The 11982-nt window shown below is 38.9% G+C and overlaps 1 protein-coding gene across 1 annotated transcript in view; it reads right to left on the bottom strand.

Annotated features, from left to right (window-relative positions):
• Positions 1-9473, bottom strand: part of pals2b (protein associated with LIN7 2, MAGUK p55 family member b) — a 42648-nt gene extending 33175 nt beyond the window's left edge. The window contains 7 exon segments of the mRNA XM_046844018.1: positions 2066-2293; positions 2418-2570; positions 2665-2817; positions 2951-3069; positions 8333-8442; positions 8542-8611; positions 8705-9473. Of these exon segments, the coding sequence (XP_046699974.1) occupies positions 2066-2293; positions 2418-2570; positions 2665-2817; positions 2951-3067 (651 nt within the window). The 5' untranslated portion in view covers positions 3068-3069; positions 8333-8442; positions 8542-8611; positions 8705-9473.
• Positions 9474-11982: the final 2509 nt, after the last annotated feature.

Below are 11982 nucleotides of genomic sequence, written 5' to 3' on the forward strand. Positions count from 1 at the left end.
CCCTCTATCATGGACATTTACACCACACGCTGCATCTGCAGAGCACACAGCATTGTGGATGAACACACACACCCGTCACACACACTTTTCACACTCCTACCATCAGGAAAACGGTTCCGAAGCATTCGGGCCGCCACAACAAGACTTTCTTTCCACAAGCCATCAGGCTTCTCAACACACAGAACTGAAACAGAACTCGCACACACTCACTCACACACACACACTTACTCAAATGTGTGTTACCGAACTGTACAACCTGGACTAAACACAATTATGACTCATCTCGATCCACTCCACCACCATTTATCTATTTATTATTATTTATACTTGCACCTTGTATTACAGTAGAATGTTTACATGCTGTCTTTGCACCTTGTATTACAGTTGAATGTTTACATGCTGTCTTTGCACCTCCTTGCTGCTGTTTTTTGCACTATATTGTTCTGTTCTGCTCAGTTTGTACTCTCTCCTGGGTATAGTTTTTACATTTCTCCTTACACAGTACTGTATAATCAAGTATACAGTAGGTTTACTAGTCGGCGCTATACTTGTTTTTTTGTCTTTTGTCTTGTCTTGTGTTGTCTTGTGTTGTCTGTCTGCACTGTCTGTCTGTACTGTTTTTTGTTTGCACTGTTTGCACCAGGTTGCACTCGATGCACCTTATGTTTGTGTTGTTGTAGCTCTATGCTGTTGTTGTTTAGTGTAGCACCAGGGTTCCGGAGGAATGTTGTTTCGTTTTTACTGTGTACTGTGTACCACTGTGTATAGTAAAAATGACAATAAAAGCCTCTTGACTTGACTTGAAAAACAAAGGCTACTGTACCAAATATTAACGTTCTCAGGTGTTCAAATACTTATTTGCAGCTGTATCATACAAATAAATAGTAAAAAAATCATATATTGTGATTTCTGGATTTTTTTTTCTAGATTATGTCTCTCACTGTGGGCATGCACCTACGATGACAATTTCAGACCCCTCCATGATTTCTAAGTGGGAGAACTTGCAAAATGGCAGGGTGGTTAAATACTTATTTTCCTCACTTTATCAGTCTGCATTGAGGTGATTCTTCAGATGTACAAACCGCCTATTCCATATGCAACAATGCACCCTCACACACTCAGAGATGTAATGAGAGCACTGATAACAAGCTAGATGGTTCCTTTCCTCAATAGTCTGGAGGACAGAACAGTTTTCCACTTTGTCTCAGGCAAATTTAAATGAGATTTGTCTCAGGGACGAAAACAGGGTGAAACACATTCACATATGGCTTTATCTTTGCATGATAGAGTATCAACCAACATTTGTGTATGGCACAGCAAACTGTGTTTACAAACAATGATTTCTGGAGTTGTTTCTAAACCCATGCAGTGATTTCTATTACAGAATCCTACCTGTTTTTAATGGAGTGCCACATGAGAGAGTATTTCTGTTTGGGGAGACTTTTATATTACCTTCACAGACCCGCACAGTTCTGGAACAAAATATACACTATATGTACAAATATTTTGAGACACCTGACCTTTCCAGCCAAAAGGGGTTACTAAAAAGTTGGAAGTACACACTTGTATAGGTTGTTGTTTTTTCCATCACTTTAAAATTTTCCCATCACTAGGAAACCCAATCCTGTTCCAGCATTAAAATGCCCCTGTAAACAAAGTCAGTTTCATGAAGATATGGGTTACTTGGATTGGAGTGGAAGATCCTGAGTAGTCTGCTACAGAGCTCTGACCTCAGCACTATTGAACACCTTTGGAATGAATGTGAACGCTGACCGCACACCCAGGCCTCCTCACCTACATCAGTACCTGACTTTACTAACACCCTTGTGGCTGATTAACACTAATATCCAAAAACAAATTTTAAAATTCAGTTAAACATCTTCCCAGAATAGTGTTGATTATAACAGCAAATAGGAACTAAATGTGATGGGAAGCACATACAAATTTTATGTTCAGCTATCTACAAACTTTTGAAAAAGAACACAAAGAACCTTAATAACCCCAGCTACTGAGTAGCACACTAGCGGTGTGCAGTTGTATGGCTGTGAACATGCATTAACTTTACCCATGGTGGTATTGCAGAATCTATGTAGCTAGGAAGGATTTTAAAAGTGATTCCTCCACTGCAGTCCTTCAGTATCTTCTGTAGCTCAGTTGGGTTGTTGCCCACCTGCTGCCCATTCACTTCCTTTATGATATCACCAACATGGAGTAGCCCCTGCCTGTCAATCAATCCACCGTAGAGAATTCGAGTGATCACAAGGGCTTCCTTCTCCACCCGGAATGTGACGCCCTATCATAAAGATATGCTCTTTGGGTAATGGATCTTAAAGCAAGCATTTCTCCAAAACAGAGCTGTCAAAGATGATTAGTTTGTAATTTGTTATGCTATTATTCTACACCGTGCACACACTAACCAAAGATTCTCCTGCTCTTTTGTGAATGCCGATCATTCTAACAGCATTGGGTTGCATGAGTGCATTGTTGGCTGCTGTCGCAATGGCTGGATCGATGGGAGGAGGAGCCTGATAGCATTTTGATGCAACCATATCATGGGCCTCCAGGAGAGACTATGACATGGAAATAAAGGAGATGATGATGAGATAAGAAAAGTGGAAAAGAGAAAAGACAGTAAAATGCAGCAATCATACTAAAGCTATGAACCTGGAAGTGAGGCTGCCGAAGTATTCTTGATAACTCTGCAGCACTGTTGTCTGCAATGGTCAGACCACGAATTATCCCTAGAATCTCACTCACAAGTTCAACGTTATTATCCTGCACTGCCTCCAACTTCAAATCCTCTAAATTCTCATGAACCTGTATACACACAAATACAGCAAATACACAACTGTGATACAACTATGGCTATTAGACTATTAGCTATTAATCTTAACATTAACAAATGGGTATTTTCAAGAAGAAATTAAGTTTGTGTGAGATTCTGTTGTACCTGGGCAAGAGAGCAGAACACAGGGCTTTCCATAATGCCTTTGAGGAAAAGGAGGTCGAGATCACTGGCCTTAGTGGAGGTTGACAAATCCTTCAGGTTACCCAACACTTGCTGCATGTCTACACAATTAATGAGGAAGAAGTAAATGAATCACTCAACACTGACGGTGGTAAAAGGCACTTGCTGGTTTTCATTCCATGAGCCTTTTTAGCAGCTCTTTTTGCCTGCTCACTGGTGGATAGAATTTGCAGAATGACCTAAAGTAAAATATTACTAATAGTATTTAACTGGTGAGTCATTAACATTTTGTTATAAGACAAATTTTAGTTTTTAGATGCTATTGAGGGAAAGAGCAGAGATGCATCAGGATTAAAATGTCAAAGTTTTAGTAATGTAAAAGACTGATTGTTATCAGTTTGTAGATGTAAATGGTGACTTATTTACAAGTAATAATTTAAAGTTTTTTATTCCACAAGGATCTGTTTTAGACCCACAACATTTTTTTTCTATATGCCACTCCTGGATTGTATATTTTAGCAAAGCCAGATGAGAGACTCCAGCTGAATAATGTTAAAGAGATATAAGACAGTGGAAGATTATTAAATTCCTTCTACTTAATTCTGACAGTAGAACCACAGCTAGAAGTAAGCTTTCTGATTACATAATATCTGGGAATGGCCTTTCTTTTCTTGTGTGTGATTAGTGATTGGCTTTAGTCTTCCACTTAAAGGTCATGATAATATTCCTAGGATAGCCTTCTTTCATCTCAGAAACAATGCTAAGATAATAAACGATAATGTTACACAATGCAGAAAAAACATTTCATGCTTTTCTTGCCTCTAGGTTTGACTATGCCTTACTCTGTTTAGGCAAGTTCTAATTATTCCAAATTGCATCAGCAAGATTGCTTACTTTAACCAGAAATATGACACCTCTCAAATATCACTGATGACATATGTTAAAGCCATTGTACAGTGTGATCAGAGTGCAAGGGACAAGCTATAACAGCATAACTAAAAGGGAGGGCCAGAAGGTAACACAGACATGAGAGATTTCTGGGATAAGAGACAACCCGCCAAACCACCTTCAAAAAAACATAAGTGAATGCGTGAGTGGGGGTACGACAGCATCCACACATCCTAGTTCACTTAAACACTTCCTCCAGATCTGCTCCTTAACCTATGAAAAATCTTCTTACAAAAGACATGACTGAACAAATGTGGTTTCTGCCTAGACTTGAACACTGAGACTGTCTGAGTCCAAACACTTAGTCCAAACACTTCTGAGTCCCAAACACTGAGAAAGCTCTGCCCCCTGCTACAGTCTTCATTATTTGAAAAACCAACAAATAGCCTGCATCTTTTAATCGAAGTAGACTCGGATTATAATAGAGCAAAAGTTCATGCAGATATTGTGGCACATGACCATTTGGTGCTTAAGTCAGTAGTAAAATTTTGCAGTCAACGAGATATTTAATTGGGAGCCAATATAATAGACTGAATAAGACAGATTTGATGTCATATTTTTGGTTTTGTTAACGACTCTTGCTGCCTTCTGAATTACTTGAAGCTTACTTCTGCACTTACTAGAACATCCAGACCATTTTTATCCTTTTTTCCCTTTACTTGACTAATTATAAAAAGCACTGGGCAATCTGCATGGGGGTGATAACTTCCCCTTAATTATAGCCTTTGCATAAGCTGACATGAAACAAATTAGACATAAAGGATGGCTAGCTGGCATTCTTTTCAGACCCTTTACCAGAAGTAGTTTATAATAGAACCCCATTAAATCTAGGGCCAAATAAAATGGTTCACCAAAAACAGTAATATTAGCCACAGATGAAGTTATCCCAAAGACTTCAGGAAATCAGTGTAAAGATGTAATCTAGGGACTGATGAAAAAAAGCTATTGAAGATCATAAAAAGCAAATTACAGTAGCTTTTTATCCAACAACAAACAACAGACAATCTAACCAGCTTTGATTCCAGTGGGAAAAGAAACAACTTTTCATTCTTGAATAATACCTAACCATATAACCAGCCCTTCTTGGTAGAAGAACTTGCTCCAGCATGTACCTCCACCTCTCCAGGCTGATCTCACCCCAAATAACATCATCCACAAACATCATAGTTGATGGAGACTTCTGTCTGACCTCGTCCGTCAACCTGTCCATCACCACTGCAAACAGGAAAGGGTTTAGAGCCGATCCTTGATGCAGTCCAACCTCCACCTTGAACCAGTCTGTCGTTCCTACTGCACACTTCACTGCTGTCACACTGTCCATATACATGTCCTGCACCACCCTCACATAGTTCTCTGACACACCTGAATTCCTCATACAATACCAAACTTCTTTCTCGGCACCCTGTCGTACGCTTTCTCTAAATCCACAAACACACAATGCAACTCCTTCTGACCCTCTCTATACTTCTCCATCAACATTCTCAAAGCAAAAATGTGTCTTTGGTGCTCTTCCTTGGCATGAAACCATGCTGTTGTTTACAGATGGTCACCTCTTCTCTCAGCCTGGCTTCCACTACTCTTTCCCATAACTTCATTGTGTGACTGATCAACTTAATTCCCCTGTAGTTACTGCAGGTCTGCACATCTCCCTTATTCTTAAAGACCGGTACCAGCACACTCCTTCTCCATTCCTCAGGCATCTTCTCACTTTCCAAAATCCTGTTAAACAAACTTGTTAAAAATTGCCATCTCTCCTAAACATCTCCATGCTTCCAACCTTCATACAATAACAAGGACACATAATAATCCATATCCTTCTCTTCCTGTAAACCCTCATCTCTCTCTCTCTCTCTCTCTCTCTAAACATGCTTCTGAGGTTCCAGTAACCACTGTTCCTGCCCCTCTTTCCTCTGCGGATCTTCCCACTTCACCCAGGCCTGCCTCTTCATTTCGAGGGGATGGTTCTTCAGCTGGGGACGGTTTCTCATCAATGCCTTGGGCGGTTCTATGAAATTCCGAAGTAAGAACGGGAGCTTTGAGGATGGATTTGGACTGAAGTTAATGTCAACAGTCTGCTACACTGACTCAGGACAACAGTTTGCTTCTGAACTCAACATTGTTTATCTGTAATAAATGGACATTCGATGCAACCCAGATTAGTTCCCTATCAAGTCTGGTTCCTCTCAAGGTTTCTTCCTTATGCCTTTTCAGGGAGTTTTTCCTTGCACAGCCACCACCGGCTTGCTCATCAGGTATAAAGAACATCTTATTAATTTTTATCACCACATTATCTGTGTAAAGCTGCTTTGAGGTAATGTTCATTGTTAAAAGCACTATACAAATATATATAAGCAGACTTTTGATTCTGGTTCCTCTCAAGGTTTCTTCCTCATACTATCTTAGGGAGTTTTTTCTCGCCACAGTCACCACTGGTTCGATCCTTAGGGATAAATTATAAGGAGCAAACTAAAACTTTATAACCTCTTTATCTCTGAAAAGACACTTTGGAACAATGTGCATAGTTAAAATAGCTATACAAATACAACTATAATATAATATAATATATAATAAAAAAAAGAATTACATTAAAATAAATTTAAATAATGACTAAATATGATAAATATGTAAAATAGCACTACAAAGAACAGAAATCACTAGGCGACAAACAGTGCTTTCACAGATAAATACATACACTTAGTTTATTCGTTGACACACAAAACCCCTCCTTTTAAACCTGTAATCCCTCAAATCTCATCTGATTAGACCACAACAAAGCCCTCTGCTCAGTAACCATCAACTATCCCACCCCCTCCATCTGTAGTCTAAATCATTTACTCTATTTATGTAATTATTATATAACCTCAGCTAGTGTAAGAATCATACTCATGCTTTTAACCATTTTCTACACATATTAATACATAGTTCATGTTGGAACATTGAATTCATCAGTACATTTTGCCCTACAAAGCTGTGCTATAAGAGGATATGAACCGTTCTCCCTAATCCTCAACTCTTCCATCTCTCTCTCACTCCAGCTAGGGTTTGCAATCAGTTTGAGTAGGATTTTAATCCCACAATGGAAAAACATGGGACAACCAAATTGGTTGCCTACACTCTTTGCCCAGCTAAAAATGACACATTTTCAACTGTATTTTAGGATACCTTTTCTTTTCATGTTATAAAATAGGTCTGTGCTAACTAATTAGTTAATCTCCAGTAGGCTGTACAAGGTCATGCATCAATATTTAAAATGTAAAAAAATGTGTGTAAATGTATGAAGCAATCCCAAAAGATTATGCAGAAATTTTACAACTTTCCTGAACACACTTTTTTTACATTTTTAAAAGAAATGAACAAGCACATGCACAGCAAACTCATATTGTGCATGTAGTGATTCTGAATAAAAGGTCATTCAGAGCACAGAATAAATGATCATTTTATCTGCCAATTAAAATATGTATTATTCATTATTATTGTTTTTGTTCATAAAAGTGAGTGCATGTTTTTAATAAAATGCTGAAACATTTATCACCTATCACTGAACAACACACCTCAACAATGCTGTATAATTGGACCTTTAATAGTATCAATCAGATGAGGATGGGTCACTTTTGAGTCTGGTTCCATTCAAGGTTCCTCATACCATATCAGGTACTTTTTTCTTAGTCAACACTGGCTCGCTCATTAGGGATAAACATACAAGGGAATTAACTTAAACATTCGCATTTTATAACCTTTTTATATGTGTAAATCTGCTTTTTTGGCATTTGGCAGATAATTGAGCAGTTGAGGGTTAAGGGCCATGCTCAAAGGCCCAGCAGTTGCAACATAACGGTGGTGGGATTTTAACTCAATTGTTCAACATATTAACCAGTTAGCTACCCCTACCCCTTATTAAATGTGCTATACAAATAAAACTGAACTAAGCTGATCTGGATTTACTCTAACTAAAGCAAACAAATTGAATTAAATGTAAGGCCTGCTCCAGGCTATTTCCAGTTAAGGGAGAAAACTTTAACCATCATTTACTTAGTATTAATTGTCTGATTTCTCTTTTTCTCTACAAAACACTATTTTAAAACTAAATTCCTAGCAGAACACTGTTTCTTGGTCAGACCCAGTATAACATTGGGTCCATTTTCAACATTATGCAATCACAGTTACAGCTACATTATTTTCTGCAAGGTTTAAAACGAACCAGTGGCGGAATTTATACAATAATTTGTAAAGTAATTAAAGCTGTAAAAAAATGTTACAAATAAATATACAGATTTTAATCACTTAAGAATGATAAGACAATAGACATCACATTCTCCCAACCCCAAAATCACCATTATTTCAATATAGCCAAAAGAACGGAATAAAAACATAAAATAATAAAATATAACCGTTATATTCGAACATTGTCTGACTTACTGTGTTTAGTAGCTTCAGAGCACTCGCTGTATCAAAGAGATGCGACTCAGAGCGCATCCGACTTTACCGCTTCCTGAAGATCAGTTACAGAAATGTAACACCAATGGGAGCTGAGAAAGGATCAAAAAGTGTAATTTACCAGAGATTCTCATCTGGTAGGAATATAATCAACCTGCTCAAGTGATGAAAAAAAACAAAACATAAATGACCTGTGCATCTCTCTCAATTGCGCTCTCACACACAGGGCTGGGATCCGGATTATCTACTGTACTGTAGGGTCTGTGCAAACACAAGCCACAAAATGATTATTGATAAATTAAGCCAAATCTGTATTGACTGTGATCTGACCCATGCTACTAAACTATTACTCACATGGTATCTTGTGGGGTGATGTTCTCATGGTGAGCAGGTTAAATCAGCTCTCCCGTTTCTCGTCACTGCGCATATACAGAATCATGACGTCTTCAACTGATGCTGATATGACTGAGAGGATTAGATACTAAGCTCACATCCACAATGTGTATATTTTAGTCTATGGACGTTTATTTTCTCCTCCGAACGCATTTTGGGAGACAAAAGGATCAACGTCTTTGTATCTGAGCATTTCTAACATCTTTAGTGAGGATCGAAATAGGATAAGCTATTTAATCATGTATCTTTCAGATTAGCTTGCACACACCCACATTTCAGAGCTCATTTATTTGTTCCCTGGGCCTCCACCTGCCCTGCTTCCAGATGTGCTCCTGTTAAAAGCATCATTATGAAATACATAATAAAATGTTTTAAAAGTAGTGGTTGGAAAAAGACCATTTTAAAACACAAGCTGAAATGATAAAATACTAGTCGCACTAAAAAGCCATAGAAAATGATTTTGAGACGCTATCACACTTCATTTGAAGCTTGACACTGTAATTTATAGTTGAGAGGTGACAATATCCAGGCATCCAATACAATCTAGTAGCTCGAGCAGCTGTCATACTGCCTCGTTCTGCCGCTCCTGGCATTAACGAGAGACAGGTGTCTTCGGATGCCTCCGGTGCCTCCGGACTCTGCCGAGGGCGTCGCACGGCCTCCAGGCTCCGCCGTGGGCTTGCTCGGTCTCCGAACCCCGCCATGGACGTCGCTCGGCTTCTGAATCCTTCCGTGGGCGTCGCTCGGCCTCTGATCCCCACCGAGGACGTCTCTCCGCCTCTGATCTCAGCCAAGGGGGTCGTCCAGCCTGTAAGCTCGGCCAATGACGTCGCTCAGCCCCTGATCTCCACCGAGGATTTCACTCTGCCCCTGATCTCCATCGAGGGCGTCGCTCAGCATCTAATCTCTGCCGAGGGCGTCGCTCAGCCGCCAATCTCTGCCGAGAATGTCGTTTAGCCTCCGGTTTTCGCCAAGGGTGTCGCTCCGTTCCGGACCTCGGTGGTGGACGTCACTCCACTCCAGGCCTCCGCAGAGACTGTCACTCCATTCCAAATCTCCATAGTGGGTGTCGCTCTGTTCCAGATCTTCACGGAGGTAATGTCAGGAATCCACCCGCCACGCCCACCTCGGCAGCTGTCACGCTGCCTCGTTCTGCCGATTACCCATATAAGCTCTCATTCCCATCTCACTTGTGTCAGACCTACTCAATGGCTATGGACACCAACCCTTTTCAGGACTGCCAGCATTCCCACTGGTTCCATGGATCACCTTCGTTCCGAGGATTACCTTAGTTCCGTGGATTGCTCTCCTCCCGTGGTTTGCTTGGATTACTAACATCCCATGTATTCTATTTGCGATTCGGTTTGTATCTCTACAAGACTTGTATGTATGTATGTGTGTTCACAATAAACATGATAGAGCTACTCCCGCATCCGGTTCGTGGTCCGAACCCTGACAGTACTATACTTTATCATTCAAATGGCTAATTGTGTAATTTTAAAGGGGTAATGTTTAAAAGAGCTCTGATCCATCTGTGTAGCAGCTACTGACCAAATAACAAAATTAAACAAAAAAATTTTGTTTTAGAATAATAAATTGTTATTTATAAAATTAGAGCCCAAATTCCAAAAAGGAGGCAGAGTCTTTCAGAATCTAAGATGGGCAGAGACACCAAATATCTTCAAATCCGTTTCAAGAATCTGGAAATATATGTTGAAAATCCATAATGGATGCTTTTAAACTTTAGGCCCTCTGGCAGCACTGCACTAAAGAACAGGCTTCTTCTGTAATGAAAATGACTGGAAACACCTCTAGAAACCATTCAAAAGTCTGCAACTCTGATGTTATGAGTGTGCATTAGTGCCTTTTAAATGGGCAGCTTGCACATCTGGAAAGACACCATCAATGCTGAAAGGTATATACATGTTTTAGAGCAGCATGTGCTTCCATCCAAAGGACATTTTTGAGGGAAGGCCTTGCATATTTCAGCAAGGCAATGCTAAACGTTCATCCACTAACTGAACATTTTTTGTGCATCATGAAGTGAAAATGACAAAGATGACTCATGTCTGTAAATCCTCTGTATGTAACAGCTGTTTTAGAACCTGTATTCCCAGTTTGTGTATAATAAACATCCACCTGACTGCAAAACAAATGTATCACTTTGGGGCTGCTAAGTGAAAAGCTAAAACAGGCACGCGAAGAAAGCGTAGCTCATGATGCTGCTACGTGAGCTGTCACTGTAACCATTTACTAAAAGATTTCAGGTGAAAAGTAACATGCTTCATCTTTTACATCTTTTTTATCCTGTTTCATCACAGTCATACTGTAGAAACATCACATTCTGGGTTTCCATCCAAACTTTTCAGTGTGAATAATAATAATAATAATAATAATAATAATAATAATATATATATATATATATATATATATATATATATATATATATATATATATATATATATATATATATATATATTATATATATATATATATATATATATATATAAAAAACATGTTAAGAGAAACAAGGGGTGTGTGAATTTGTGTAGATTTGGAGGTTTTGTTAGCTTTGGTTAGTTTGTCCATTAGCATCAGCTTGCCTGTGAGGGACAACTGGACGGTGCTGTATGAGATGATGGAGAAATATTTTGTCAAAAATATATTACGCTTGTCCCCTTGTGTGGATAAAAGGACTGAAGAATGTGAAAACAAATAAGAGTAAATCCGAGTATCAATAAGGCAGGTCAATTTTTTTTACTCTGTTTTCCACAAGGGTTTGAACTTGGGAACAATAAACCTTTCCTAAGCAAGAGTTGCTCGCTCAGTAACAGCATTTCCAATAGTTCTAATTTCAGACCAGACAGCTAGTTACCACATAGCACTCATACCTTTTTCTGTTGTCACAGGATGAATGATCTGACAGTGGCCCAGTGCTAAAGGTAAGTGGGCATAATTTTAGTTTATGGGTCAATTTAAAATACAATTTTGCAAAACTAATTCTCGGGTTAGGGTTAGAAACATTACAAGTCAATAAGAACACTGCACTGCAAAATTCTTTTTTTAGAGCAAAGAGCAAACAATTGAATTGTGAATGTTGTAAAATAAACTGTACTATGATGCTATTTTTAATGAATTATCCAATACTTCAACACAGTATGAAAAGCAGTAAAATGACATTACTGTAGGATACTGTATTGGGAATAACTATTATACTACAGTGGAACCCGGTTATCTCG

Source organism: Silurus meridionalis, chromosome 29 (assembly GCF_014805685.1).
Source record: "Silurus meridionalis isolate SWU-2019-XX chromosome 29, ASM1480568v1, whole genome shotgun sequence".
Classification (NCBI taxonomy): Eukaryota; Metazoa; Chordata; class Actinopteri; order Siluriformes; family Siluridae; genus Silurus; species Silurus meridionalis.